General features: G+C 44.0%; 1 protein-coding gene across 7 annotated transcripts in view; it reads right to left on the bottom strand.

Annotated features, from left to right (window-relative positions):
• mmp28 (matrix metallopeptidase 28) overlaps positions 1–21207 on the bottom strand; it is a 136195-nt gene extending 114988 nt beyond the window's left edge. For 2 of the 7 annotated variants that reach the window (XM_069912118.1, XM_069912121.1), the window contains exon 1: positions 20783–21207. In XM_069912118.1, coding sequence (XP_069768219.1) covers positions 20783–20929 — 147 coding nt within the window. In that variant the 5' untranslated portion in view covers positions 20930–21207. Of the gene's footprint in view, positions 1–16448; positions 16668–17655; positions 17895–20782 lie in introns of all 7 variants that reach the window. The other 5 variants (XM_069912119.1, XM_069912116.1, XM_069912120.1 and 2 more) reach the window with 5 other exon arrangements.
• Between the last annotated feature and the right edge of the window lie 3021 nt (positions 21208–24228).

Below are 24228 nucleotides of genomic sequence, written 5' to 3'. Positions count from 1 at the left end.
TATAAGGATAACCGAGGAGGTAGAGATGGCTGTGTTGAGAAAGATAAAGGTGGATAAATCTCCGGGACCGGACAAAATATTCCCAAGGACACTCAGGGAGGCTAGTGGACAGATAGTGGGGCCATTAACAGACATATTTAGGATGTCACTGGCCACGGGGGTAGTGCCAAAGGATTGGAGGGTGGCGCATGTGGTTCCGCTGTTTAAGAAAGGGTCCAAATGTAAACCTGGGAATTATAGGCCCATGAGTCTGACGTCTGTGGTGGGCAAGTTGATGGAAAGTGTTCTGAGGGATGGTATTTACTAATATTTGGAGGTACAGGGATTGGTTTTGTCAGGGGTAGATCATGCTTGACAAACCTGATTGAGTTTTTCGAGTGAGTTACAGAAAAGGTTGATGAAGGGAAAGCTGTGGATGTTGTCTATTTAGACTTTAGTAAAGCTTTTGACAAAGTCCCCCACAGGAGGTTAGGAAAAAAGGTGGAGGCATTAGGTATAAATGAGGAGGTAGTGAAATGGATTCAGCAGTGGTTGGATGGGAGGTGTCAGAGAGTAGTGGTAGAAAATTGTTTGTCCAATTGGAGGCCGGTGACTTGTGGAGTTCCTCAGGGATCGGTCCTGAGTCCACTATTGTTTGTTATATATATTAACGATCTGCAAGTAGGGGTGGAGAATTGGATAAGCAAGTTTGCGGATGATACAAAGATTGGTAGTGTTGTGGACAGTGAGGAAGATTACCGTAGATTAAAAGGTGATTTAGGAAGGCTGGAGGTGTGGGCTGAGAAATGGCTGATGGAATTTAATACAGATAAGTGTGAGGTGTTACATTTTGGAAAGGCAAATCTAAATAGGTCATATGCATTAAATGGTAGGCTATTGAGATGTGCAGAGCAACAAAGGGATTTAGGAGTTATGGTAAATATTACCCTCAAGGCTGATACTCAGGTAGATGGTGTGGTGAAGAAGGCATTTGGAATGTTGGCCTTCATAAATCGGAGTATTGAATTCAAGAGTAGGGAGGTTATGATGAAATTGTACAAAGCATTGGTGAGGCCAAATTTGGTGTACTGTGTACAGTTTTTGTTACCAAATTATAGGAAATTTATAAACAAAATAGAGAGAGTGCAGAGAAGGTTCACGAGAATGTTGACAGGATTTCAAGGTTTGAGTTACAGGGAAAGGTTGTGCAGACTAGGGCTTTTTTCTCTGGAGTGTAGAAGATTGAGGGGGAACTTGATAGAGGTGTTTAAGATTTTAAAAGGGACAGACAGAGTAAATGTGGATAGGCTTTTTTCAGTTAAGAGTGGGGGAGATTCAAACTAGAGGGCATGGTTTAAGATTGAAGGGGGAAAATTACAAGGGGAACATGATGGGAAATTTCTTTATGCAAAGGGTGGTAGGCCATTTCAACCCATGAGTACATGCCACAGAATTGATCTATACCCCTGGTGTGCACTCGTGGGGCCTAATGGCCTGTTACCATGATGTACATCTAAATTAAAAGTTTGACCATGCCTTTGCCCCACTAACAATGGTGCCAACATTTGCAATCCCTGTTGTACTCGGGAATGGGTTGACTTGCTGGATGGCACACAAATCAAAGTTTTTCCTATATTTTTTGGTCTTCCTGAAAATAAACAAATCAATCTCCCCTCGACCTGACTTTCAGTCCCACTGGTTTCTTGATATACCCCTCACCTTATCCTGACCCCCTTCTGATGAGGCCCAATGAGACCTAAATTCTAGGGAAGTATAACCCCAGCCTCTAAAAGTAGGGGCCTGTGTTGATTTCTGAAACTGTGGGGAATGGGAACATCTGGATGTGTGTGATATGGAGTAGTCATCCCTATCACAACTCTGTACTTTCCGTATTCATTTTTCCCCATTTACCTTTTTAAAAACTTTCAAACGTGTTGAATTTCAGATTTTGTGCTCTTATCTAAGTTGAAATGGATACAAGGAGTGGCAAGGTCAAAAAATGGAAAGAAACATGAAACTCCGCCTAATCCACTGGCAAACCTGACTACTGAGGGCTTCTTTGAAGCACCTGAGCAGGTCAGCAGATTGCTGAAGAATTTAAAGTTCTAAATGCTAGGTTCTTGGCATTGGAAAAATCGGCTTGCACAGGCCTGTTGTTCTACTGATGAACCAGGTGAGCATTTGACCTCAGCCGAATCTACTGTAAAGGATTTGAGCGACCAGGTTTATCACCTGGAAGATAATATCAAGAAGTTAATGGTGAGAATTATCGATTTCGAAAGTCAAACTAGACAGCAGAATCTGTGCATCATGGGCTTGGCTGAAGATACTGAAGCTGGCACGCGATACTCAATATTTTTCTGACCTGCTGGTAATGGGGTTTGGGGAAGTAATGGTTCCAACAATATCGAAGCTTGTTAGAGCACATCGTTCACTATTACCCAAACCCAAATCAGGGCAAAAACCACGTTCAGTGGTTATACAAATACACTACTATCAAACAAAGAAACTGCTGATCCGTGAAGTCCATCATAAAGGGACACTGCAATATCATTGCAAACAACTTAGATACTCCCCCGAAGTTATGAATCAGCAGACCGTTTACAGGGAAGTTATGTCTTGAATGGCATTTTTCTCTTTCTTTTTTCTGTTGAATGGTTGTTTGGGTTGAAGATTGAATATGTAAGAGCTTCATTCATTCATTTTTGAGGCTTTTGCAGGAAAAGCAGGGTTATTGCGAGTCAATTTAGAGTGGTTGAAGGGAAGGAAATCGACACATTTTGATTGTATTTATGGTTAAGACTTTTTTATCAAAACGGGATTTAATTTCTTTTTCCACTAATAGATTTTTTAAACTTTATGAGAGGTCTTCAAACTTTATTTTTATGTATCTTGTGATTTGGCCTAAACATTGGACGTATAAATTCTATTAAAATGAATATGTTATCTAAATTTTTATATCTTTTTCAATCTGTTCCAATTTTTTTTCCTATATCATTTTTGGACTTAGTTGACTATATTGTCTTACATATGGAATGGGAAGCACCCTTGTCTTAGTAAAGTTCTTCTCTAGAGATCTAAGATGGTGGAATGGCTCTGCCTATTTTATTCTTGGCCAGTTAATATACCAAGTCTTATATCTTGGCCTTTTTTTTCCCACAATCACAATCATTCTGACTGTCTGTTCTGGGTATCAATGGAGCTGAATTTTAACCCCACCCCCAAATGTTTCCAATGTAGTGCTTCTTGGCTCTTCACTTCCACATTCAACTGAGTGAACAGTTAAACATTCTGTGAGAATTTGGGCCCAGTTTAGAAAACATTTTGCATTTCATAATTTCTCTCTTTCAAGCCCTAATGTATCTCATCACCTTTTTCAACATGATGCTATTTTTTAGAAATGGTATAGAGAGGGGATTCGCAGTTTTAAGGATCCCTTCATTGATGGATACTTTGTATCATTTGAGCAGCTTTCTGCGAAATTCCAAATCTCAATTGTTAGATGTTTGCAAGTCCAGTATTTTCTTGAATCACTGTTTTCTGATTTTCCAAGAGAGTCTGAATCAAATTTTGTAGATAAGGTTTAATATTTATTATTTATGAGAAATTGTTTTGTTTAAAAAAAAGACTTCATGAGTTAAAATTAAAAATGCTTGGGAACAGGATTTAAATTTGACTATTTTGGATGTGGATTGGAACACAATTCTTAAATTGGTTAATAGCTCTTTGTTATGTGCTCGTCATTGTTTACTGCAACTTAAGGCACATATGCCTATGGTTAAATTGCTGATATAAGAGCAGAGAAGCATCATTAATTCATATGTTCTGGACATGACTTAGTCTAGAAAAATACTGGAGAGAGGTTTTGCGCACTTTGTCTACATTTTAAATATAGAATTTGTACCAAATCCTTTGACGGCCCTCTTCAACAATATAGGAGAGAATCATTCTTCTGGTTCAGAGCCATGCTATCTCTTTTGCCTCCTTTTTGTCATAGCAAGTGATTTTACTTAAATGGAAAAATGCTGCCCCACCTACTCATGCTCAGTGGTTGTGAGCCATCATGTTCTGTTTGGACATGGAAAAGATCGTTATTCGGTTAATAATTCTGATACAAGATTTCAGACACTGTGGAGGTCATTCAGACTCTTATTTTATAATTTCATTTCAATGTAACTGAATTGCCCGACTTGTGCCTTTTCCATGTTCTCTTTCATTTTTTTCCTCCCTGTTTATTATTTAATGCTAATCATATGCTAATGGTTTTAGTTGAAATCCTGTGACCACAGGTCTATGGCCAAGATGGCGGCACCTATTCAATCAGCACCAGCCACGAGGGGCTTCAGAATCCGGGGAAGTGGAGGACAGGAGCAGAGCATGAGAGTCCGGAAGATCACGTACCGCCTAAGAGGAAGAAGCAGAGGAGACGGCCTGCGGGTATGGTGATCACGGCGGCAGACCAGTCGGGGGCGGGGGGGGGGGGGGGGGTTCTGTGGCTGAGGGACCAGTGCATGCGATGGGCTGCTGGTGACTCGAGGCAAGGAACCCACGGAAGCTGTGGGCTGCTGCTATCAGGAGACTTGCTGCAGACTGCTGGAGACTGGCTCGAGGGGTACCTGGTATCTGAACCGTTATGTGAGGAGGTGCCGAGCGTTTGGAAGGGTTCCTGACCGTGTCGGAGGTTCAGATCTGGAACTCGGGGTTGCCAATGGTTTGGACTGGACTCCATGTGGCCTCAAGGGCTGCAGAAGCGCTGGAAACATTTGCGAACTCTGGGGGGGGGGGGGGGGGGGGGGACTCTCTCTTGATTCTCTCTCTCTCTGACTGTAAGTTTGCCTGTTGGCGGAGACTCTGTCTTGCAGCAGGTAAAAAGAAATTTCGTGTGATATGAGCCCATTTTATTACTCTGATAATAAATTGAATCTTGAATATACAGGATCTCCTCTTTTTCATTATTTTCCTTTTTTTCTTCTATCTTTTCCTTTTCTTAGTTTTATTCCTCTTATTTATTATTATTTTTTTAAAACTATCATTTACAATTTGATATACTGATTGTTTTATTAATTATGCGGAGCTATTCGCATCGTCTCATTCTGTTATTAATACACTGTGGTGGCCAAAACAGAACAAATGCTGACCGCACACAGCTAAGGAGATCTTCTCTCAAAATGGCTCCAGGCTTTCCCCCTGCTCTTCATTGCAGAGCAAAACCCGCGCACACGAGGAGTCTTTTTGTATAAGCAGGTGATGTCACTTCCGGGGAGAGGAGAGCCGGGAACCAGAAGTGTATAAAAGCTGGCCAAGGGAACGCTGATTAAACCAGTTTGAACTACAGCTCGGACTGAGCACATCACTACAACAAACTCTTGATTCAAATCAATAAAAATATTTTCAAAAGAAATTGGGAAACGCACACATTTACCACACATAACCAAAGTTTTCAACAGAGGTCAATGTCAGATGTGGATGCTGACCCCAACCCTCATCCCCACATGCACCCATACTTGCACACACACAAACCCACACAGACATGCACCTGCATGCACCCGCACATATATGCAGCCGTGCACAACTGCACACATGAACAAACCTGCACACGCATGCAGACGTGCACACCCACACACACTTGCATGCCCTCACACATGCATGTTCACATACCTGCAAACACAAACAGAGATGGGCATCCACACACACACTTCCATATGCACACACATGCAAACACACACATGCAAACCTGAACACAAATGCGCATGCACACACCTGCACATGCAAACCCACACATACCTGCAAATACGCACACCCACATACACATAAACACTCACACACATGCATACTCTCACCCACATATATACAGGCGTGTGCACCTACATGCACGCACGCACACACCTATCCACATGTGCACACCCCCACAAACACACATGCACAAGCACACACACAAAACCGCACACACATTTGCACACATACACACCTGCACACATATGCACATACCTCCATATACTTCCACGTGCACACACCTGCATAGACACACCCGAACACACATGCACATCCATGCAAACCCACACCCACCCGTGCACACCCACCCACACCCACATACACACATCTGCACACACACATCGTCAACAATAAGAAGCAGAATCTCAAGTTCGTTCATTAACATCTGACTGTACATACACCAGACAGAACTACATTTCTCCAACTCGCACACATACACACAATACACAGCACATAATAATCACATATATACATAAAGGTAATAATTTTAAATAAATGTATATTGAAATTTTGGAATTAAGCAGAGAGTTCACACCATAAGGAAGAATTCCTTGCACTGTCTGCATTGAAACTGGGAATATATATTTCCATGTGAACAGTATTGTCCAGTCCCCACCATACAACCAGATATTGTTTTAAATTCAATTTAATTTGCTCTACACAAGTGGTTCTCAACCATTTTTTTTAACCCCACTCACATACCACCTTAAGTATTCCCTTAGTAAGGATTAGTATTACTTAGTAGCAATGAGCTCTCCGAACATTTCTCCATTGACAACGGCGTGAAGCAAGGCTGCGTCCTCGCACCAACCCTCTTTACTATCTTCTTCAGCATGATGCTGAAACAAGCCATGAAAGACCTCAACAATGAAGACGCTGTTTACATCTGGTACCGCACGGATGGCAATCTCTTCAAGACACAAGAGCAACTTGTCCGTGAACTACTCTTTGCAGACGATGCCGCTTTAGTTGCTCATTCAGAGCCAGCTCTCCAGCGCATGACGTCCTGTTTTGCGGAAACTGCCAAAATGTTTGGCCTGGAAGTCAGCCTGAAGAAAACTGAGGTCCTCCATCAGCCAGCTCCCCACCATGACTACCAGCCCCCCCACATCTCCATCGGGCACACAGAACTCAAAACGGTCAACCAGTTTACCTACCTCGGCTGCACCATTTCATCTGATGCAAGGATTGACAAAGAGACAACAGACTCGCCAAGGCAAGTAGCGCCTTTGGAAGACTACACAAAAGAGTCTGGAAAAACAACCACCTGAAGAAACACACAAAGATTCGCATGTACAGAGCCGTTGTCATACCCACGCTCCTGTTCAGCTCCGAATCATGGGTCCTCTACCGGCATCACCTACAGCTCTTAGAACGCTTCCATCAGCGCTGTCTCCACTCCATCCTCAACATTCATTGGAATGACTTCATCACCAACATCGAAGTACTCGAGCTGGCAGAGTCCGCAAGCATCGAATCCATGCTGCTGAAGACCCAATTGCACTGGGTGGGTCACGTCTCCAGAATGGAGGAACATTGCCTTCCCAAGATCGTATTCTTTGACAAGCTCTCCACTGGCCACCGAGACAGAAATGCACCAAAGAAGAGGTACAAGGACTGCTTACAGAAATCTCTTGGTGCCTGTCACATTGACCACCACCAGTGGGCTGATATCGCCTCCAACCATGCATCTTGGCGCCTCACAGTTCGGCGGGCAGCAACCTCATTTGAAGAAGACCGCAGAGCCCACCTCACTGACAAAAGACAAAGGAGGAAAAACCCAACACCCAACCCCAACCAATCAATTCTCCCTTGCAACCGCTGCAACCGTGCCTGCCTGTCCCGCATTGGACTTGTCAGTCACCAACGAGCCTGCAGCAGACGTGGACATAACCCTCCATGAATCTTCATCCGCGAAGCCAAGCCAAAGAGAAGAAAAGAAAGAAAAAAATGATTAGTAAGGAATTACTTAAGGTGGTTTGGAAGTGGAAAAAAAGGTTGAGAACCACTGCACCTCACCCATAACTTTTCTAAACTTACATACACATTACAAACACATGCGCTTAGAATTAGAAGGGGGTTAAGTAAGTTAATAATAGAGATAAGTTAAAGTTTGATTCTGTTTTCATGTTTAAAGATAATTAAAAACAACTTTTGTTTAAGTGACCATTTGTCTTGGTGAATATCTATTGCTGTTTGGTTTTGGGTCCTAACAGACTAAAGACTTACAGGGGAATCGTGGAGAGCATTCTGACTAGTTGTATCACTGCCTGGTGCAGAGGAGCCAATGCACAGGACACAAAAAGATAACAGAGAGTTATGAACTTGGCCAATGCCATCATGGGTATCTATCCTCAAGGACCCCCATTACCCAGCCCATGCCCTTTTCCATCAGGCAGGAGCCTGGGGACAAACACCCAACAGTACAAAAACAGCTTTTCCCCTCACTAATCAGATTTCTGAATGGATAATGAACCAAGGACTTTCTCTTATTTTGCATTAATTAATTAATTTTTAAATGTAATTTATAGAAATATTTGCACCTGTGAGGCTGCACAAAACATGACCATAGATTCTGAATCTGATTCACAACTTCAGCACAACACTCCTCAAGGCTCTCAGTGAATGAAAGGCCATCATTCTCCAGCTTGGAGTCATCACCTGCCATGATACATACAGGCCTTGGACAAGGGATGTGTGGAGAAAGTGTTCCCTAATTTCACCCCTTTACGAGCTCATTCTAATTTTAAGATTGTCCTTCAGTTCTTAATTTCACTAAATCCCCATTATTCATTCATCTTAATCACCTCAATAAAATCATTCACAGTTTCCTCTGCCCCAAGGAATCCAAGCCAAGTTTATCAGATGCTCTCCCTCCTTCACCAGAGGAGTTACACCAAACACTAAGGTCACAACATAAATGGATGTTACACCATGTTCTTAGAGTTCTGGTAAGTTTGTGGTCCTTCTGAGACACTAACAGGAAGACCTCGCCAAGGATGAAGTTCTGGATTGGGATAGATTGGGATCTGTGCATCGCAGCCATTAGTTCCACTTGCCCTTTGCAGGAGATGCATTTGCAGAGAGCATGCAGTGTCCAAATAGGTCACGAGGCTCAACCTACCCATTCACCTGAAGCACTATCCTAGCTTCTTCTCACTTGTTCTAATCCAATTCTACCAGCTCAACTCTCTCCCCACTCAAAATCCAACACTCCTGAATGAGAAAAATATATTATGATTTAATTGTTTAATTATAATTATAGAATTTGATGTCCTGAACCAAATAAGTTTGTAATAATTATAGTTATGCTTTAATTTACAACTGATATGTGACGCATGATTTGATTTCTGTTATCATTAATATACCTTGCGTAAAGGGTTTTTGTTACACTCTATAAAAATATTTTTAAAAGAAAGCAGTTAGGTCCATACATAATCAGGTATTGGGGCTACCAGCTTCTGAGGAATACTTACAGGTGGAATGTGGCAGGTTTGAGGAGGAAATTCTAGAGCTTGGTGCCTCTTGAAGCTGAATTTTAGGAAGAGGAATAATTGAGAGGCCAGAATTGGAGATGGGCAGAGATCGTGGAGCAACCTCGGACTGATGGATGATGCAGAGATAAGGAGTGAAGACATGGAGGGATTTGAAAGGTGGCCTCAGCAGAACCCCTACATGGGTCTATGAGCACAGGTGAAGGCGGGATATGACCAACGAGCAGAATTAGCCCATCAACTCTGCTCTGCCATTCCAATCGTGGCTGACGTATCATTCCTTCAAACCCCATTCTCTGCCTTCGCCCCATAACTTTTGACTATCAACCTCTAATTTAAATCTACCCAATAACTTGGCCTCCACGAGTCCACTGGAGAAACTTCTCTTCATCTCTGTTCTAACGGGATGGTCTTTTATTCTGAGGCTGTGCCCACTGGTCCGAGACTATCCCACAGAATAAGCTTCAGGAGGGTGGGCTGGGGAGGTTGGATTGCAATTGACAAGTGCAGTGGCTGGGTGCCTTGAAAGGATGGGATAGGAGCTCTTGTGTTGTAAAGCTGCTCTTGTTGCTGGCAGATCTCAAGGTCATTTATGACGCCAGCACAGAGAGTCAGTTGAAATGTACACACTGCCAGTGCAAGGGATGAGATACATTACAGCAGACTACAGGCCCTTTGCCCCACAATATTGTGCCGACTTATATAAACCTACTCAGCAATCTAACCCTTCCCTACTTTACACTATAACCCTCTATTTTTCTTGCATCCATGTGCTTGTCCAAGATTCTTTTAAATGTTCCTATTGAACCAGCCTCCACCACCAACCCTGGCAATGCATTCCAGGCATCCACTATCCCCCATGTAAAAAACTTACCACTGACGATCCAGGGTCTTATCATCCTGCGTGTCCTCTTTCTTAACCTGAACTTGATCCAGCACACCTGCTTGTTCCATTCTGACCTCACATTATCCAAGGTCCCTTTCTCTGGTGAACACAAATATTGATTTAGGCCCTCCCTACCTCCTATGTTTCCAGGCACACATTGCTTCCTTTATCCTTAAGCGGCCCTACCCTCACTCTAGTCACCCTTCTGTTCTTTACATAGGGATGGAATGACTTTGGGTTTTCCTTAATCCTACTTGCCAAGCCCTTCACTTGCCCCCTTTTTTCTCTCCCAAGTCCCTTCTTCAGATACTTCCTGGCTACCATACAATTATCATGACCCCTTCCTGTCTTTTGCTTCATAAACCTTATGTATGCTGTCTTCTTCCTCTTAACAAGCCATCTCACCTCTTTTGTCAACTACAGTTCCCTTTTCCTACCATCTTTTCCCTGTCTCAGTGGGCCAAACCTATCCAGAACCCCATGCAAGTGGTCCTTAAACATCCCCCATCTTACTTCTGTGCTCCCCGTCCCCACCAAGAACATCTCTTCCCAATTTACTCTTCCCAGTTCCTGCCTAACCCCATCAATATCAGCCCTTCCCCAATTAAACATCTTACCATTCTGTCTACTCCTATCCTGTCCACAGCTATGCTAAAGGTCAGGGAGTTGGGGTCACTGTCACCAAAATCCTCCCCCGCCGAGAGGTCTGTACCCTGACCAGCTTCATTATCCAGTGTTAGATGCAGTATGGCCTCTCCTCTAGTGGCCTTGCCAAATCCTACATGGACATACCTGAGAAATTCTGCCTCATCTATCCCTCTTGCAGTCAGGAGATCCCAGTCAATTTCTGGGAAGTTGAAATCCCCCATAACAACAACACTGCTATTTTTTCACCATCCCACAATCCGCCTACTTATCTGCTCGTCTATGTCCTGAGGGTTATTTGGGGGCCAATAGACTACTCCCAGTAGAGTGATAGCTCCCTTCCCATTTCTGACTTCCACTCACACTGTCTCAGTAGACACTCCAGCTACAGTTGTGTGATAATACCTTTGATTAGACATGCTATTCCCCACCCTCCACCCCTTACCACCCTTCCTATGCATTTTGAAACATCTAAACCGCAGAACCTGCATCAGCCAATCCTACCCTTGTGTCAGCCAAGTCTCTGTAGTGGCCATAACATTGTAATTCCACGTACTGATTCATGCTCTAAGTTCATCTCCCATGTTCCTAATACTTCCAGCACTGAAGTAAACACATTTCAAACCATTTTTGCCATTTTGCTCCTTCCACTGCCTCTCTTTCCTTTCTATCTCACTGCATCAACCTGGTTCCCACCCCCTGGCCAAACTAGTTTAAACCTGTGAAAAACCTCTCCACCATGATATTGGTCCCCTTCCAGATCAGATGCAGCCCATCCTTTTTGTACAGATTGTATCTTCCCCAGAAGAGATCTTGGAGTTATGGTGCAGGGATCCTTGAAGGTGGATTCTCATGTTGACAGAGTGGTAAAGAAGGTCTGCTGGCCTTCATAAATCATAGCATAGAGTATAGGAGCTGGGAAGTGATTTTGCGACTGTTTAAGGCATTGATGAGGCCAAGTTTGGAGTATTGTGTTCAGTTCTGCTCTCCAAATTATAGGAAGGATATAGATAAGGTGGAAAGGGTGCAGAGAAGATTTACAAGAATGTTGCCTGGCTTAAAATGCCTGGAGTACAGAGAAAGATTGAAGAGGTTAGGACTTTATTCCTTGGAACGTAGATGGTTGAAAGGGGATCTGATAGAGGTGTTTAAAATTATGAAGGGAATAGATAGACTAGATGCAAATAGACTCTTCCCCCTGAGAGCAGGGGAGGTTAAAACAAGAGGACACAAGTTAAGGGTAAGGGGGCAAAATTTTAGGAGAAACATTAGAGGATGCTTCTTCACTCAGAGAGTGGTGGCTGAATGGAATAATCTTCCAAAAGAAATAGTTGAGGCAGAGTCAATTCTTTTATTTAAGAGGAGGCTGGATAAGATGGTTATGGGTGGAGACTAGGCAGGGGGAGCTAGCAGAGTTGGAGTGAACCGGCGTGGACTTGAAGGGCCGAGATGGCCTGTTTCCTTGCCATAAACGGTTATATGGTTATAGGAGAGACCCCAATGATCCAGAAATTGGAACCCCTATCCCCTGCACTATTTCTTCAGCCACACATTCTTCTGCCACATCATCCTATTCTGGTGCTTGGCACATGCAGCTATCCTGCCATTACTACCCAGTGTAGGCAGTGGAGTTTCAGTTGGCTACTGAAAGAATTGCTCCACCATTTAAGAGAGGGAACATTGGCTCATCCAGGGTGCAAAGTCTTAGCAAGCGGAACCAGAATCCATTGCATTCCTTTCTCTCAAGGGGAAATATACCAGGGACAAACAATACTTGTTAAAGTTGATTTTCACATCCATTAACAGAATAGAACCCAAAGAACCTGTGCTTCACCAACTAGACAATTAAATATTTAGCAGCAGAAGATCGCTGGTTTGGAGAACAATGATTCTAATTTTGTGATGGGAGCACAGAGTGCTATTGCCAGCAGGTTCTGCTGCTACTTCCTGTCTAATCCTTTGTCACAGAAACAGGCTCTTCACGGTCTTTTGTTGCTTTGAATGGTGGGAATGTTGTTTCTGATTTTGGGAGGAATTGTTAAATATCAGGACTTTGCTGATTTTGCTCCTGACCAATTTAAAATTCCAGCAAGTGAAATGTTCTTTGTTGCTGCCTTTTTCTTCTGTGTAACCATAGTCCTTGAAGATAAAACGCTGTTAAATGGGCTAAATCCAATCGCCAAACCATCTTCCAGATTATTAATCGTTGATAGGCAAGTGTCCACTCGTAGCAGGTACATATTCTGTAAGCATAAGCCTGGTCCACACAGTTGTGGTCGCTAGGTTGTAGGTATTTTTCTGGTAGTGAGAAGTGTTCCTGTTTGATAATCAAGATGCCAGTACTTCCTGTAACAGGCTGTAACCATTGAGAGGAGCTACAGATGTCCATCCTGGGAGTACCTTTTGCTATCCACCATGATAAAAGTTTCCTTGTCGTCCGTGGTGTGCGTGAAGAAGAATCCCAAATGATTTTTAACAGCCTTGTCTTGGAAAATGATACAGTCCATATATTTAAGGTGGCACAACATTCACTGTGGCTGTCTGCGTGGAGTTTGGATGCTCTCCTGTGATTGGCAGTGGCTCTGCTCTCCTCTCCCCTCCCAAAGATGTGCTGATAGTTCAGTTGGCTACTTTAAATTATTCCTTAATACAGTTAGGTTTGAAAAGAATCAAATCACTGGACTGGGAAAATGAGAAGGTGGGAATAGGATGTTCTGCATTGTGGTCTCCTGTATTGGGACATAAAACCTCAATGATGCAAATTCAAACTTTCACCTCAATAAACAAGGCACTTCCATAAAATATCTTCTGGCTTTCAATCCCTGCCCCTTCCCCATCTGAATTGCTGCTTTTAATTATCCATCACCGACCTCTCAGTCCATCACAGTGCCTTCATGAGAGATGAGTGTTCTGCTGGGGCTTGTGCAGCCTGTAAGATGCAACCCCCTCGCACGTACGGCGGGGCACAGGATCAATGTTGCAACTGTCAGAGCCGCGGGATTGTGGTCTGATGCTTGCATCAACAACAAGATAACCCGTAAACCAGTTTAAACGACAAAGAGGCGTGTTTCTTGCTGCAGAATAACACACATTCAAATAGCTGAGATTTTTGAATCTATGTGAATGATTTTTAATTACTGGATTTGGCAGTTCTATCCAGTTTCTAGAACTCCATAAGAATTGCAGTCAACTTTATCCAACAGTTATATAAAAAAGCGCTCACAGCTCAAGATTATTATTGATTCTAACTCAATCGTCATTGATTACCTTTGGATTTAAACTTCTGTTGTCTCTGAACAAGTTTTCAGCATTACCAACTTGATTGTGTTCACCCTTGTATTTGAAGTGAAATTTGTAAATCTAAAACTTGCACCATAGTTAACAAAAATGGTGTCGCGGCTGAAGCTGTGGTAAAGGCTGCCGCTGGTGCGGACCCGGGGAGAGGGGTCCCCTGCAGGGTCCGACAGTCGACTGCTCCGTACAACCTTTAAACGGCCTGTTAAAGGGGCCAACGGTGGTTTATTTAAAATCCTGCAACTGCGGGGTCTGGCCCCAAGTGTTTGGCAGCAGCCAAAAGGGGCTGCAGTAATGGAGAGAACCCCACCCCCTCCTCGTTGAGAAGGAGAAGCAAAGGAAATGACCCCAAGGGCAGTGACCACGGTGGCGGACCAGAGAGGGGCTCTAGACTGCAATTGAAGGACACTCAGTGACAAGCTGTGATCAACTTGCGGACGAGGAACTCACACAGGTTCCAGGCTGCTGACGACTTGAGGTCAAAGGACTCACACCATACTCCAGGCTGCTGGAGACAGGCTCATGGGAACCAGGGATCAATACTGGGATACGAGAGATGCTGAGACAAGGAGGGCTCCCGTCCAGCTCTGGGTGCTGAAGAAGGCTTCCTCATCGTGGTCGGAGGTTTGGATCTGGGATCGGGTTGCCGATGGTTTGAACTGAACTCCTCTTGTGTCGCTGCAAAGACGGTCACGCGGGGACGTTGTTGGGGGGGGGGGGGGGTGTCCCTCTTTTGCTTCTCTCTGACTGTAAGGGCACTGCTAATGGGGAATCTTTGTCGGCATTATGCAGGCTAAAGACCATTTTGTGTAATAGGTACATTACATTTCTGTTTTATTACATGACCATAAATAGCATCTGAATCTGATCTTTGAATCATTAGGGCTATTGTTTAAAGGGTTAAGTGCCAGCTGCCCATTTATGGTCATCGCTTTCCAGGACATGGAAGTCAGTGCTACCTCCTGGTGGTGGTGGTGCCAACAACTGGCGGTAGGAAAGGGAACACACAAAGGGGTTTGAGCTTCCAGTGCAAACACTGCCACTCATTTGTGACGACGCAGGGAAAGCAGGAGCAGGGGTAGGCCATTTGGCCCCCTGAGCCCGATCTGCCATTCAATCTAATCACGGCAGATCATCCAAATTTTTTGGCTTCCCACACATCTCTAAATGCAAGTCTCTGACAGTTGGTCATTGTCCAGTAGTTCTCTTTTTCCTTAATACTGACTAAGAAATAAAAAACATAGCTATGGCCCACTTAGCGCATAATCATACTCCCAGATTAACAGGCCAATAAAAAACCAACAAAGAAGAACTTGATTTTAGCTTCAAAAAGCAGGTATAACTAAAAGAGTGGATTATTGTCAATGCTCTTACACATTCACACTTGTCATTTAAGGACCTTAAAACTTAATGCGATCCTGTTTCAGAATCAGAATTTATTGTCATGAACAAGTCATGAAATTCATGTTTTGAGGCAGCATCACGAGGCAAACACTCATATTATAACCATCTTACAACACTGCTTTAAAACTAATAGTGCACGAAAAGTCAGGCAGTGTCTTTGGAGGAATTTGATGGCAGCAGGGAAGAAGCTGTCCTTGTGCCGTTGAGTGCTCGTCTTTAGGCTCCTTTATCTTTTTCCCAAAGGTAGCAGAGTGATGGGTCATTTATAGTATAGAGGTCCAGATACCTACTAAACCCAACAACAGCATTTCAAGAGGTTAAAATCATCCCAGCTTCTTAAAAGATAACTTGCGATAGGCTACAGATTTGATGACACTCTTAACTTGAAAAAAAAACATGAGCCCAATCCACACTCAGACACACACTCACAAATCTATACAAGCACCCATACACACAGATGCACACACGCGCGGACGTTCCTGTGGCATGATGGCACCAGTAACTTTCTTACTGCACCTGATCTTAGCCACAAGGCTGAGAAGTGATACATGTGAGAAACTTTCTTCACACTGACCCCTTACCCCCATCATCAGTTCCAGGAAAGAAAACTTCATGGCGCGATGAAGTTCATGCAAATCAATGGATTCCTGCATAGTAAAAGAACGAGGGGCATGGGCATGGGGATGGTATAGGAAAATGGTGTTGAAGTTAAAGATTGATAAATAGTGCAACCAAGTGAACTTCTCCTGCTGAAGGCAGTAGTGCAGGTGGTGGGGACCACTGGTCTGTCACTGTAAAGTGCGCACATGCTCCCTGTGACCATCTGTGGTCACAAAGGCATGCAGGTTGGTGGGCTAATTGGGCACTGTAAATTGTCCTTTCTGCATGGATGTGTGGTAGAATCTGGGGAAGGGGTGCAGTGCGTTGAAAGCAAGCAATGTGCACAGAATGAGATACAAATGAGCAGCACTTACTGTGGGGGTAGTGGTGGACATCAGTGGCTCCACCTCAAGATTCATCGGCAATCCATTGGGAGTGCAGGAAAATGCACTTAAAAAGCAGTCTGCCCACAGCCAGCTCTTTCAGCCACCAAAACCACAAGCCCCGTTCAACTTCCCTCAGTACTGGGAGTTCTCCACTTCAGGAGCAATGGTCTGTGCACTGGTGTTTGCTGGTCTTTCAGTACAAATTAACTGTGAATAGCAATCAGCCAGGAAACGGTTCAGAACATGCCAAATAAAGCCAGCTCTTATCTTCCCAACCCCTCAACAGCCAAAAAACTCTCCCTACTTTTCCTGAAGGTCAGAGAATGCAGTTTTGGGGATATCAGCTCCTCTTGGTGTGACACCCAGGTGCCCATTAGTCCCCACTGGGGTTTGATAACTGTAACCTGAAAATTTCGCCCACATAACCTCAATAATTCGTTCAGACCAGGATAACAGGGGAAACCTCTTCTCATAGAAACTCACCTCGAATTAGTAGGAGCTGAGGGCGTGGGATGGGTGTGGCATTGACATGGGACCATCAATGTCAGGGTAAAATCCAATCCTGTCCTCACCCAAAAGCCCTCTACAAATATCTTACTCTTTCAAATGTCAAGATGTTCAAACGCTCTTCAAAGCCAAAAGCCTGTATGGGGTGGGGGGGCAAGTGGGAGGGGCGGGATAAATATTGGTCCAGAATGAAGAGAATGGATCTAAGGTAGGATCATATCTCATTATCCAGCCATAGATCAACCAGTAGCTCAGAACTAGGTCTGTGGCCTATATTGTTCCAATAGACCAGCTAAATGGCCTTGTTTAAATGTCCCAAAGCCCTATAGATTTTAACATCCAACAGGAACAAGCCTAGAATATTTAGATAAAACTTAAGTTGTCTGTAAATTTAATTTTTTTAAAATCTAGACATACAGCATGGTAACAGGCCATTTTGGCCCAAGAGCCCATGCCACCCAATTACGTCCAAGTGACTTACAATCCAATACATTTTCTTGAAGGGTGGGGGAAACCAGACCTCCAGGGAAAACTCACGCAGACACGGGTAGAGAGTACAAACTCCTTAAGGACAGCATAGGATTCCAACCCCAGTCCTGATCACTGGTGCTGTAACAATGTTTTGCTAACTGCTACAATAATCATGCCACTGAAAAACACACAACGAAATATATATTTTTATATTTACATCATGTATCCCAGCTGCTCCGTTTTCACAATGTATTTCTGTTACAATATCTGGAGGCGTTGAGATGTCGCATGGGGGTGGATGAGAGAATGAAGGTGATGAATGAATCCATTGTGAGTCAAAGGCCAAGTTCTGCTTTTCCCTGGGAGCTACATGGCCAAGTCAACAGTAACTCATTGCTGGAGATGTGGAAGACCCAAGCGCTTGCAAATGCTGGAATCTGGAGCCAAATAAAACTCCTGGAGGAACTCAGGAGGGTTAGTGGAGGGAAAAGGGAAGTCTGAAGCAGAGAGCCGAGCCAAAACATTGACTGTCCACCCACCCCACCCCCCCAACCCACAGATGCTGCCTGACCCACTTAGTCCAACTGTTTCTGTTGTGGAGGAAAGGAGTTGCATATGGTCACCTGATCAATAAAATGGACAACAAAATTTTTGCTTCCTGAACACTTTTGGGTGTATTTTATTGGATTTTGGGCTGATGATCTGTTTTTAGATATAACCTATTTTTGTGATTTCCTGTCATATTTTAAATCTATTTCAAGAATACAAAATGAGGAAAATTCAGTTTCTGCATCACACTTGGACTTCATCTTCCCTGCTGATCTTGGTGCCATCAGTGATGAACGGTGAACGGCTTCACCAGGACATTGCGACCATGAAACACACAATTATCAGGGCAGCTGAAGACTACTGTTGGACACTGACATGAGAGGCACCACATACGGAGTACAAATAAAAATCAGTTGAATTAACATAATATGTCAACATCGTTATGTGATCAAAGTTAATTTAATGTTTCTCCAACTTCCTACGTGATGCAGCAAATCTGAAATTATCTTTGTGTTTAGCTTGAAGTGGTTTGATCATAATTATCATTTTTTGTTCAGGAAACAAACCTTTTAAAAAAAATTGTTGTCCAGAGTAGTTGGTGGCAGAGACAACTGGAGCAGATGTGAGCACCATTTCAACTTTGTCTATGGCCTCTCCAAGGTCAGATTCTCTTATTTATCTGGGATGTATTCTCTCCATTGATATGACTCCTATTGCACAGATGTGGCCACTTCATCCAGCTTATCTCAAGTATAATTTTTTCCACCACATCATGAGATTGGAGGGCACAAGTTGGGGCAGTTCCAGGAAGACCAGGCCCATGAACAGTGGCTTGCTGCCATTGCAGACTCATACCTCCACACATGTGGATTGCTCAATGGGAAGGAGGAGTGCACAGGGGCTGAAGGTGTGAAGGATAATTTGGCAACTTGTGATTTGCTAGGAGCCACACCTGCCTGCCTTCCCAATTCCTTCACACCAGTCTACTCCTTCTGAAGATTAGTGCAATCAAATGTGTTTATGGTACTCAATCTTTTCCTGATTAATTGTTCTCCTCACATGGTTTTTACCTGATGCTGTAGTTTGGATCCTTTGGCTGCCCCAAACCCAGCTCAGTACCCATTTAAAACATAATCAGAAAATGCTGGGAACACTGCAGAGAGTGGTGAACGCAGGTCAGACCATACTCCCACCCCACCATTCACATTCCCCGCTGCCTTGGATAAATACCCGCCATATTAAAGAATGTGTCCCACCCAGACACATTCCCTGCTCCCATTGGGAAGAAGATTCAGGAGTGTGAAATCAACAGAGCACCAGATTCAAAGACAAAATTTTTCCCCCATAGTTAACATTCTCCTGAAGGAACAAGTAAAATTACGTTGCCCTTGCTCCATTCTAACTGATATTTCTGCATAACTCTGCCCTCTGTACGGGGCTTTATTTGCTGTACGGGTTGACGTGCGGAATAGCAAACAAACCTTTTTCACTGCACAGTGCACGTGACAATATATTTGAACTCAGCAGGTTCATGCGTTGGAAGAGGAGCAGACCCTGAATCAATTAATCTTGACCCCAGAAGTGGGAACATTCACGGAATTTGTTTTACCATCAATAAAAAGTAAAATTGAAAAATGCTTGAAAATTGAAAAAGTACAATCTAAATTGTAGAGTGAATGAAAATCTGATCTGTTCTCACTGCTGCCATCAGGAAAGAAGCATCGGTGCCACAAGACTCGCCCCACCAGGTTCAGGTACAGCTGCTCACCCTCCGCCATCAGACTCCTCAACGACAAACTCAATCAGGGGCTCATTTCAGGACTCTGACTTTTAACATTACTTTGTATTGCATAGTCTGTTGCTTACATTTCTTCATTTGTTTACACGTGGACATTGGGCCAGGTTTTTTTTTGCACTGCCAATAAGTGGTCATCCTGCCTGGCCCTCAGAATCTCTGGTGTCTGGGTTGCCAGCTGTCCTGACGGAGGTTGTAACACATCCCATTGTGTAGATTCGGACAGCTCAGAACTGGGAACTTTCCTACAACGCCGATGCCGAAGGGATAGCAGGGTGAGGAACCTGGCTGGGAGGAGGAACCGCCCCCTTCCCTGGCTGACTCGGAGCGGAATGAGCCGCCGGCTGCAGATAGAAATTCGGCACTTGGGGGTGGGGGTAGGGGTAGGGGGAGGAACTCGAGGCCACCCTCGCTGCACTGACGGGGCGGGTGGAAACGCCACCGCCAGGTGGACGCTGCGAGAATGGGACAAATGCATGCGAATGAGTGGAAGTTATTGAGTGGGCATGGGCGGGCTGGGCCGAATGCTCGCATTGCACCTTGTCCTTTTCGCTGTGCCTGTTGGACCGTGGTTACCCTCTCGCCTTGTGGACGCCCAGGAAAGTGTGAGCTGTCCATTCCGCTACTGTTCATTTCCCCAGAACCAATAACGTTGAAATGCACTGGGACAGAGCGAGACCTCCTCCTCAGGGATTCAAAGAGCTGCCAAGGTAACATTAATATCCTACCCCACTGAAACAAAAAAAAAGGATCCCCTGGTCTCCCGCATTAAGAAAGCGAAAGGGTTTTGAGGGCAGAAGTGACCAACATGACATTCCGGCAGAGAGGTGGGTGTTAACACCACCCGAGCAGCTGGCAAGTGGCGAATACTTGAAACCTCTGCCGAGAATGGTCTGTTTCCGAGCCTCTCGTTCACAACGAGTGCGGTCGCGTTCCTGTGACCAACCTCAGCTGGTAAACTTGAAACAAGATGCGAAGGGCTTGGCGAGGGAGTACGTACCACAGATGCCTTCAGCTGATCGCTGCTCTCCAGAGCCGAGTTGGGTTGGTGGACCACGGGCGCGCACCGGGCCGAGATCAAGAGGTAAAGGGCACCAACGATTTCCAGAGTGAAGGAACTCTGGAAAGACGACGACTTCAGCCTCATCCTGCCCTCCAAACAAACAATTGGTTCAAGCGAGTCGAGCGATTGCCACAGGGCGCACCTGTACGGACATTTCCACGGGGAAGAGGGGAGCTCCTGGGCATCCGCTCTCTGGGACCGATCACCTGGTCTGTAACCTCCCTTCACTGACACGGCCGGGGAATGAGCGGGGGAGCCTTTGGAATGCCAGGGCTGTGTGCTTGGCTGCTGTCAGGGCGGTAATAATGCAACAAATATGGGCCAACAGCAGTTATTAGCACCACCCATCAGTGTCCGCCGCGGCCCGAACCGGGATGGTGGGTACCCGCCCAGTATGCATTTAAAAGGGCAATGCCTCCGTGGTCCGCGCCGGGGTGGGGCCGCTTACTGATTTCGGCTCTGAACGCAGGCACGAAGCAGGACTCCCGAAATCAGCGTGAAGACTTGTTACTTGGGCTTCACATCCCAGCAGCTGCACTCGTGTGTCTTCAAGGAGGAATTCCCCCCACCCCGTTACAACCGTCTCCAGCTCCACCTCGCCCTTCAGAGCAGAGTCAATTGTTCCCCCAACTCCGTCTTCTAAGAAAACGAAGTCTGGTGCTGAGATGTAATTTCCCTTGATACCGCACATTCTTATTTCCACTCCGCGTCCGTCACCCCCTGAAGGCAGGACTGAATTTCTGGGCTGAAAGCGCCACCGGATTATTTCCCGTCCACGACATCTTCCCCGCTAACGTGAATCAGCCCGTAATTCTCCAGCGTCTGGGGCCGTATGTCATCTTGCCACAGAATGTAACCTTCGGCATTCTGGCGGATTCATTCTACTTATTCAGCAAGACTCTTCCCAAAGTCCCAGGGATTCAGTCGGGGCGAACTGGGGTTTTGATACCAGAAGATGTAGAACTAGACTCTTCAGCCCATCGCGTCTGGGCCACCATTTGAGCCAAGAGCTGATCCATTTTTCAACTCCTCCCCACTGCCCAGCCTTCTCCTAATAACCCGGCTAGACAAGAACCTATCAATCTCTCTTCAATACACCCAATGACCCATCTTCCACAACCGCCTGTGCTGATGTTCCCCCTATTTACCAGACATTTCTCCACATCTGTTTTAAGCAGACGCCCTCTTGACCATGGGAAAGAACCTTGCTCTGTCTAAGCTTTCAACATTAAAAATGTTTCAATGAGAATCCTCCTCATTCTCCTAAATTCCAATGAGTACAGGGCAAGTTCAAATGCTCCTCATAACCCATTTTTAAGTCATGGGATTTATGGAACCTTGGTTGTGTGTATTAAAAATGGACTTGCATGTAGAAAGCATTCAGGCTGGAGTTCCACAGGGATCTGTTCTGGTCTGCTCAGATTTCATTTAAAAAAAATGACAGAGATGAAGCAGCAGGACCTGAAGAGTGGCTGGAGTTTGCTGGTTCTCTCCCACCACATTCCAAAGATGTATGTATTGGAGGAGAAATTATCCTGCAGCGGTCACAGATGCTACCATAGTAATTAAACCATTTAAGAGCGATTTCACCCCCTTGAGCTTTGGCTTCATGACCATCAACAGAAAAATCTGAGCTGCTCGATCCTGTGCTAGTCTGGCACATGTATTATTTACTTTCCCAAAAGAGATGGGGTTTTAAATGTTTTTTCCTCCAATAAATAAGTAAATATTTGCATATGAAAAGAATGGATCATGAATTGTTGTCATCCACAACTTTAAAGGACAGGGGCATTTATTAATGCTATTGGCAAAATTGTTTAGACAGGCCCATTAGGCCCACATTGCCATTTCCCCAATTCAATAATGCACAGCCACTGGAATTGAAAACAGCACTGAATCAAGTAGAGCTCAGGAAAGCTACAACTCAAATACAACTGTTCTTTCTGCCGCAGTATTTAGACACCCTCCCTTTCCAGGGGTACACATCAATCAAGGTCCTCCAATTAATCATTACTGCTATTTTATTTTTAGGAAACAATATTCAAACTCATTACCATTATACAAATAGCATTCATGTTAACAAAACTCAAAAATCCCATCCTCCACTTTTCACACCTCAAGAGTGTAAAGTACAACACATCTGGCAAGGGTTTTTTTTCCCCTTGTAGCAGTTGATTTTTTAGTCAAAGTAGTGGCCAGGAAACTACCACTTCCTTAGGCTTTGGTTAAATGGGGTGGTGGAAGTTATAAACCATTGAGTCTTTATTCCACAATATTCAACTATATTTTTTTTCCTGAGAAAAGTTAAACTATAGCTTCACAACACTTGCATTTATGCAGTCATTTTAGGAGGGTTCATTATTTCACCAACCCATGGAGTAAACCAAAGCAGCACCCACTCAGGGAGACATCAAAAGAGTGCCTTCAATTAAACCAAAAATGAGGAATTTGTACAAACTCACTGAACTTGTGCTCAACTAAATTCTTATAGAACTGGTCAATTTAAAGCATCCTTCAGTGGATGTAAAGTTGTAAAACAGTGCTCCTCCTGGTAGCAATTGGATTTTAATTGATAATGAACACTATAGTGAGAGTTTAATGTAAACATACCAAATATGTTGATGGGATTCATGACTAGCAACCCAGCAATAAACTGCCCATAGGAAATTTGTCCATTCAAGGACAAAAACTCAAAACACCAACTAAAAGTAGAACTAGCAAAACAAAGTTCTATGTGTACATAATGCATTAAGATGGTAACAAGGGTGACATTATGAAAGCTTCCAAATAATCTATCTGGCTGCTTCTATCCTCACAGCTCTTATTCATTTCCAGTGCTGATGTGGCCCAATTCCAATGCCAGAGTAAAACTACACAAGCCATGAAATCAATAGGACAATCCACAAGGCTGAAAAACATCCACCAGTGATTAGTTTTCTTTAAATCAGAAAGATGTTTTAAACTGGCCTTAACAGGAACTGAAGACCACCAGAGTATTAAAAGAACATCTTAGGGGAGTGGAGGTAGAAAAGGAGAGAATGAAGAAATTTTTACAATCTGGATACATTTTAGTATTTTCCAACAATGATGTGGAGCAACTCCCCACCCAGTCAACATGACAGATGCAAATAAAAAAAACCCACAAAATTAGGAAGCAGCCAATGAAAGCCAGGATCATTAAAATTACTTTTTAAAAAAGTCTCACTGAGGCTCTAAATTCTGGTTTAATCAGTTACTACATTAACCAAAGACAAAACTATTAAAATGTAATATTCATTTGCCACGCTTACTGCTATAGGATATTACAAACCAAACCATTGGATACATGTTTTTATTGCAGATTTCAAGTTAAGAGAAAAGAGCAACATGTTTAGTATCCACTA

The sequence above is a fragment of the Narcine bancroftii genome, chromosome 14 (assembly GCF_036971445.1).
Source record: "Narcine bancroftii isolate sNarBan1 chromosome 14, sNarBan1.hap1, whole genome shotgun sequence".
Taxonomy (NCBI): domain Eukaryota; kingdom Metazoa; phylum Chordata; class Chondrichthyes; order Torpediniformes; family Narcinidae; genus Narcine; species Narcine bancroftii.
Note: the sequence above shows the minus strand (reverse complement) of the source record. Positions and strands in the feature narration are given on the sequence as shown.